Source organism: Poecilia reticulata, chromosome 8 (assembly GCF_904066995.2).
Source record: "Poecilia reticulata chromosome 8, P_reticulata-male-v2, whole genome shotgun sequence".
Lineage (NCBI taxonomy): Eukaryota > Metazoa > Chordata > Actinopteri > Cyprinodontiformes > Poeciliidae > Poecilia > Poecilia reticulata.
The window spans coordinates 8,455,876-8,463,190 of record NC_088837.1 but is presented as its reverse complement, the minus strand read 5'-3'; the positions used below and the strand labels follow the sequence as shown (position 1 = coordinate 8,463,190).

General features: G+C 37.1%; 1 protein-coding gene across 1 annotated transcript; it reads left to right on the top strand.

The window, feature by feature from the left end:
* Positions 1–483: 483 nt before the first annotated feature.
* desi1a (desumoylating isopeptidase 1a) lies at positions 484–7,171 on the top strand. Its single transcript, XM_008415699.3, has 6 exons — positions 484–676; positions 923–944; positions 1,102–1,171; positions 2,421–2,530; positions 2,641–2,763; positions 4,175–7,171. Exons 1-6 carry the CDS (start codon positions 586–588, stop codon positions 4,263–4,265), a joined length of 507 nt encoding a protein of 168 aa, XP_008413921.1. The 5' UTR covers positions 484–585; the 3' UTR covers positions 4,266–7,171.
* Positions 7,172–7,315: the final 144 nt, after the last annotated feature.

Genomic DNA, 7,315 nt, shown 5'->3' with positions numbered 1-7,315 from the left:
CTTCTACTTCAAAATCATGCAACCCTTTGTGATGATCTATCACATAACACCCCAATGACAAGCTTAACAATGATGAAGATGAAACAACAGCATATTGTTTTAGAAAATAGTTTCTTTTACACAAATATTAGTTTTCTATCTAAAATAAGATTGCGTTTTCTATCCTTTTTAAGCAGTGATTTAATTAAGATAATTTAGATAAAAGCCACCATCTGTCAGCTGAGAATATCGATTTATTTATTTATTTATTTATTTAAATTTACTATGACAATCTTCGAGCCCAAATCGTGATGTTAGGCTTAAAATAGTGTGAAGTCACAAAAACACTGTTAAAGTTAAACAGAAAAATGTGTCATTGACCTTCAACGTAAAACTACATGCTCTTTTAAAAACAAATCTTGATGTAACGTCTCCTCTTTCTCTGTAGTGGTTAGTTTTATTTTGAAAGTAACATAAGCGGAAGACAGCAGACGTAATGACATCACCCTTCTGTTAACTCCTCCCCGTCATCTGTACCGTTTAAGGGTCTGCAGTACAGCTAACCGAGATAAAAAACAAACAAACAGATAATTTAGAGTAGAAGTAATGGATAAAAATATACCTCGGTACAATGTTCAACTGTATATTTACGACCTGTCAAGAGGAATGGCTCGCAGCCTTAGTCCTATCATGTTAGGTAAGTTGGTATTATAATTGTAATACAAAAAATAGCGGATGCAGAATGGCCGAAAGGGGACAATATGTGAATAATATCTTTTAACTTTACAGGTCTGTTATTTTCCCAGTTTATTAAAAACCTGACTATTAGTAGTTGTGTATTACATCATGGGAACAGGGATGTCATTGGTTTAAACGGGCTCTTCAGAACCAGTTAAAATGGGTCTGCTGTCTCCTGTCGTCACTAATCATCTCCTTGTTGCAGGTAAACAGCTGGATGGTATATGGTGAGTCTGACCTCCTGAACCGTAGAAATACTGTGTGCTCTGAAATACTACTACAACATGTAGGGCAGTAACTTAAAGAGCATTGCAAAATCTGTATAGCTTGCTACAACGTTTCTGCAGTCTGTAACTTGGATTTACTTTGGCTTTTTTCTTGCAGGCACACAGCTATCGTGGCATATGGTGATGAGTTCTTCTTTGGAGGGGAGGGAATCTCCAGCTGTTCACCGGTAAGATAGATTTGCAGCTCCTAACAGTGAGCTTCAGAGACTTTTTACCCTCCCTTTTAGTCACCCTGCTCCCTGCATGCTGTGGCGAGATAACCCCGAGCCCTTTCTGTTATGCTTATCATAAACTTTTCAAATTACTGCTCTCACTATAGATATGAACAAGTGTCAAATTTCCTGACTAATGGAGACCAACACACATCTGCCCTTCCAAAATGGCATGTTTTCTTGTCTTTCTTATTTTAAAGAAAAGCTAAGAGAAAATAAAATAAATAATTTAATTCCTTAAGAATTCAATTAACTATTATAAAATAAATATACAGTTCTTCTACATAATATATATATATATATATATATATATATATATTTCCCACTGAATTCTAATTTTTTTAAATTATTTTTGCAGCTGAAATTATTTGAAGGGTTTTTACCCAGCAAGCAAATAAATGGCGCTAGGTAACAATATTAGCCCTTGTTTACACGTGGAAGATAGAAGATGGCTTACTTATTAAGATTTGGAAATGCAATGGTTTATGTTTAATTGCACATTTTAAACTTGAACATCAAAATTTTAAGGGTAATTTTACATAACTGTTTTGTTTGTTTTGAAACAAATGCCACAACCTCTTGCTTGCCTGTGTATTGTTTTAGTTTTTCTCATCACAATGAGATTAATTTTTAAAAAAAATTTCTCTTGGTTTTTTTTTTTTACTGTTTTTCACTCAGTTAATGTGCTTTTTTTGAGTAAACCTGTAAATATTCTGCTTTTTCTATGAATTGGGAAAAAGCTACTTTTTGACAGCTTTTTAAAAATATTTCACAAAAAATATAATCAGAATACTTTATTGTGCTTTTTTTTTTAAATGACCATGCAGTATAAATGCCACCAATAAAATTAAACTTTCATAAACATCACATGGAAAACATGATTGAAGCTGATAATGACATTAGTTATAAAAAGAAAAGTAAAAAAAAATAAAAGTAGATACATAAAATTCAATGGCAACATTTAAAAGAGCGCAGAAAGATGAGACCCATAAGGGGCAAAGAGAAATGAACGAGGGAAAAAAAAAATCCTGTTCCCATACGACATTAACACTTTACAGTTGTTTATGTTTATGGTTGTCATAAGTACCATCTTCCCCGCTTTCAGTTTGGCCTTGAGAAAGAAAAATAAAAAACTAAATGAGCGGGGTGTTGTTCCCGTGGCATTTCAGTTACAAAGCGCTTTTCTCTGTGTGGTTTATGTCAGGGAGGCACGATGCTGGGGCCTCCAGACACGGTGGTGGAGCTGGGCGAGACTGAAGTGACGGAGGAGATCTTCATGGACTACCTCTCCTCTCTGGGAGAAACAACATACAGGTCCTGGGGGCCATCTTGTCCTCTTTTGCAGTGAAGCTATTCTGAAGTTGACTTCGTGACTTCAGCGTTAAGATGATAAATCTCAAACCTTCTCTTGTTTGTTTGCTCAGAGGCGACAGGTATCGTCTGTTCGAGCACAACTGCAACACGTTCACCAACGAGGTGGCCCAGTTCCTGACTGGCAGGACCATCCCGTCGTACATCACAGACCTGCCGTCGGAGGTCCTCTCCACGTGAGTGACCGGCTTCCACAGAAGCTGTGATGACGATTTCCATAAGACCGGAGCGAGCAAACGGTTTTGAGTTACGATAAGCAGACCTGATTTATTCTCCTGGAACGACACGGCGGTTTGAGGGGAGTTTTCTTGTCATTAATAGTTAAACTTGTGACACAGTTTTGGTTCAGTCACAAGGCCAGTCACAGCTAAGACACGAGTTTTCCCACAGATTCAGTGTGACCTGCTCCCAGCTACAGACAGGACCCAGAGCTTCTCTTACAGGGATTAAAAAAAGGCAATTATATATAACTATTTATATGTAACATACTATTTTACACACATTTTGTCAACTTCCTAAAATAATAGCTTGCGCCACTTTTTGCTAAATTTTTTTATTCTTTTTGCCCAAGACATCTTTTGTAAAAAAATTTTTAAAAAAGTGATTTTTTTGTTGTTGTTGTTGCCAAAATCACTTTTGGCAAAAAAAAAAAAAAAAAGACTTGGGCCATTATTTTAGGAAAGTTAGGATATGTAAAATGTGTATAAGATAATTAGTTATTAGTCATCTGCAACTTGTTTACATCTGTTAAGACCTTTTTCCTCCACTTTAAATTATTTGTTTAACAAAAGACAGCATTCAAACCAGGCGAACAAACACGATTCAGATAAGCCGAGTATAGAGAGTTTATTCTAAAACGTCAATAAAGCCAACTAACCCAGGTTAGAATATTTTTAAAATGACGTAAATAAGAAGCTCAATTCCACTTTCAGAGCCTTTAAAAGTGAGGAAAGTAAACATGTCAAGGGTATATTTAGGGATTTCCATTGGTAATGTTTTCATAAATGTTGCAGCATTCATTTCCCTAAAGCCAAAATTGAATCAACTTGGAAGTTGGATCCCTGGTTCGATTCCGAGCACAGATTCTTTTTGCATGACGTGTCCACGTTCTTTCTGGTCCTTTAGACAGAGACCTGCTGCCCTTTGACCCTGCAGAGATGAGCAGTGTAGATAATGAATCAATGAATGAGTGAGTGTGTTTGTGTGTGTGGTAAATGTTCATTTAGGACACATAAATGCAGGTTTTAATAATCAAACGTGTAAATGTAAGAAAAAATAAATAAATCTCAGATTTTAGTCAATTTAAAGTGTCTCAGGATGTGACTGTTGTGAAATTATGAGTTATGGGTTGAAATCCAAACACTTTCTATTTATCTCTCTCTGTGTATCCTTCTCGACTTTCCGTCACTAAAATCGGTAAACTTAGAGTCTGCATTTCTTAAAATTGACTTCAACTTAATCACAAGACATTTAAATGGCTTCTGGTATGATGAACTGTGAATTATAAAGTTTAATTTCTGTGACGGAGTCATTGATGTGTAGTTTGCTTTTTATTTCAAATAAAATCTCTTTTGTCCCATCCTCCAGACCGTTCGGCCAAATCCTTCGACCCATCCTCGACTCCATCCACATCGCCCCGCCCGGAGGCAACGTCATCAACGGTGGGAGAAACATCTGACCGCCCGATGGAGCCGCCCGGTGTTCTGCAGGTCTCTTTCAGTGTTGCTGATCTCTTTTAATTCTTTTGTTTCCCGTCTTTGTTTATCATTCTTTCTGCATAATAAGTGACCACTGACTTCAGGGGGAAATATTTTTCGCATCTGAGAGATTTTACAGCATGCCAGTGATTTGACAGTAGAGGCGACGCATCTTGTTTTTGGTCTTTGTGCGATTTGTGAAATTGAAACAAACAAAAACACAGCATTTAATCAATGCAGTTCAATTTTCACATAAAACCAACTTGGTTTGGATAACCTTCCCCCCTCAATAAATACAATCTTCATTTGGAAACTGTACTTTTTTTAAAAAATTTACCTAAGTTATCATTGTCTGATATGAAAATGAGGGAAAAAATGAGAATGTATATTTAATCAGTTAATGCAGGAAACAGATTCTGATATTTACTCTCGGTATAAGATGAAGAATTGCGTAATAAAGTCTTCATGTGACGTAAATAAGGAGCTCAATTCCACTTTGTAATGGATAAATTAATCAAAATCCTTGAAAGTTTTACTCTGAAACAAATTTTTCCATTGAAAATTAAGTGTTAAAAATTACATTTGACTATGTTATTCATCACTGGAGTTTATTCTTTAAATGTATTTATAATATTTGGTAAAGTCATCCTGACTTTAAGTCGGTCACATTTCTATATTTGCACCTTGTTCATGTTTGTTAGCCTTTAGTTTATGTCCAATCAACATTATTTTTGTATGTGTCTGTAATCTGTTTTGATTTATATTTTCATTTTGTTGACGCACAATATGTTGTTGAGGAATAATAATAACTTAAACATTTTCCTCTATAGAAATAACTCCATATTTTTCCATTTTGTTTGTGTTCAATACATGAAGAGTTTTCTTTAAAATTGCCATCCTGCTCTCTCAACAATAACCTGCTTGAGTCCTTTAACAGCCACCAGAGTGTGTTTGAACTTCAGCACACCTCTGTGCCTTCATCCCCCTCTGCCTAACTACAGTCTAGACTCTCAGCCTCCATAAGGCTGTGTAAAGTTGGCATAGTACCTATATAACAAATAGGATGTAATAATATGAATTTCACATCTAGTGCACAAAGCAACACCCTCTACAATCTTATTGTATAACACACGGGATGCACCGCTTTGAGTACAACACGGCGTCCGTCCACACACTTACTGCTACCCCTGGTGAAGTAAATTAATCTTTTATCGAAGCAGAAATATTCTCAAACTCAAAAGAATTTGAGAAATCGATTGGGAATTGGGAGTGTTTTTAGCGTTGGCCACTCTTGACCCGGATGTTTGAAGAACCCCTTTTGGGTAATTGGACAGGGTTCCATCACCCCACAATTTAGTTTTTTATTTTATAGGATTTAGGTCTCAGGGCTGAGACGGCCTTGGAAGAAAGATAGTTTTGTGTCCCATCAACTGTTTCTGTGGCCAAATTCTCTTCATCATCGTTCTGCACAATTACCCAACGTTAGCTCAATTTCAGTTTTCTGCCCCAAAAAAGTCACTAGATTCAAATCTTCTGACATTTCAGATTCTCCTATAGTCCGACCCATTGCTCCACAGTGGGCATGCAGTGCTTAGCCAAATATTCATCCACCAGGAGTTTTTGTCTTCATCGTTTGGTTAATCTTTAATCACAATCCCATCTGAACCGAAGACACAACTCTTGATAAATTCGCCACAGTGTCAAGTAAACTCCACACGTTTACGTTTGTAAAGGTTGGAAGCTCTTTTCCTGGGATGCCTCCAAGGCGACTGATTGGCATGTAGATCACGACTTATGGTTGCTAAGGAAACGTGGCTTTCTTTTAACTCCCTTACCATACTTCTCACTGTGAGCCACGGCAAGTCTTTGTCCTGTTGCTTTTACCTTTTTAATTATTGCTTTAGCAGAGAAAACCCAAACTCTGCTATTTACCAACTTTTCAAGATCTGCCTTACTTAAACCTGCTCTCTTGCCTTCCCCATTTTGAAGTGAATTGGGCCTTTAGTCATGTCACATTTTCACCACCAGACAAACAGGATGTTGTGGTGGTTAAAGGTCCTGATCTAAAGATAGCTAAGGGATATTTCTAAATGTTCTACACTGAATAAATGTACTAAAACTTAAAGGGTGTAAAATTATTCTCCTGCGATGAAAGATTAATTCGTTTCAAGACTTTTTAAATATCCTTAGCAGGGGTGCCCATTAGTGCGGGAGGGATGCAGTACACTCATTAGACGGCAGACTTTAGGGTCTTTTCAGAACCTTTTTCTGCATGAACACAAACTACGAGCACAGTATCGAGAAGCAAGAATCTCCCGAGGGTCTAAACCAGCATTAAGCTTCATGTTCTCGTGCAATAAACAGACCTTCCACCCTCGCTTTCCCAGCAGCCACTGGGGTCGGCCATTCTTAGTCTCGCTCTCCTGCATCAGGACGCAAATGCTCCAGGAGAACTTGAGAGTTCCCCACCTTCTCTATAGCTCACTGACACACCAACCCGACCGCTGAAATGTATCACTGAACAAGTCGCCCTTTATCGCGCCGGTGTTCGTCGTTGCTTGCTGCTATCCGTCCTGTGAAACTGCAGATTGCACCAGATATTTATAGGTATTGTTTACCGATTTATTTAAGAACAAAACAGTGTTATATACTTCTGCACTTTGTATTGTTTGTGTAATGTGGGTTTTTGTTTTTTCCTTGGTATTTCTTTGTAAATCTATCTGTGAATTAAGGTCGTTGAAACTCCTGTGGTGTTTCTTGTCAAATGCAGCGATTCTCAGTAGGTTTTAAACGCCGACTCACGAGTGTTTTGATGAATTAAGATAATCCGTTCAAATGAAAGAATGCATATTTTCTTTGTGTGTGTACCAATAAACATTTTACATCACTGTGGAGAAAATTCAGCCCGTTTTTCTTCACCAGATTTTTTTATGTAGCCACAACAGAAGATTATGAGATTTATAGCACAACATATCAATACGATTTAGGTCACAACTTTGACTAGGCCTCTCCAAATCCTTTGTTTTGTTTG

Bases quoted from the DNA above. Each gene is read 5' to 3' on its own strand.
- desi1a (XM_008415699.3), top strand. From the start codon at position 586: ATGGATAAAAATATACCTCGGTACAATGTTCAACTGTATATTTACGAC. The intron at 2,531-2,640 runs GTCCTGGGGGCC...TTGTTTGCTCAG, and splicing joins CTGGGAGAAACAACATACAG to AGGCGACAGGTATCGTCTGT. The intron at 2,764-4,174 runs GTGAGTGACCGG...CCCATCCTCCAG, and splicing joins CCGTCGGAGGTCCTCTCCAC to ACCGTTCGGCCAAATCCTTC.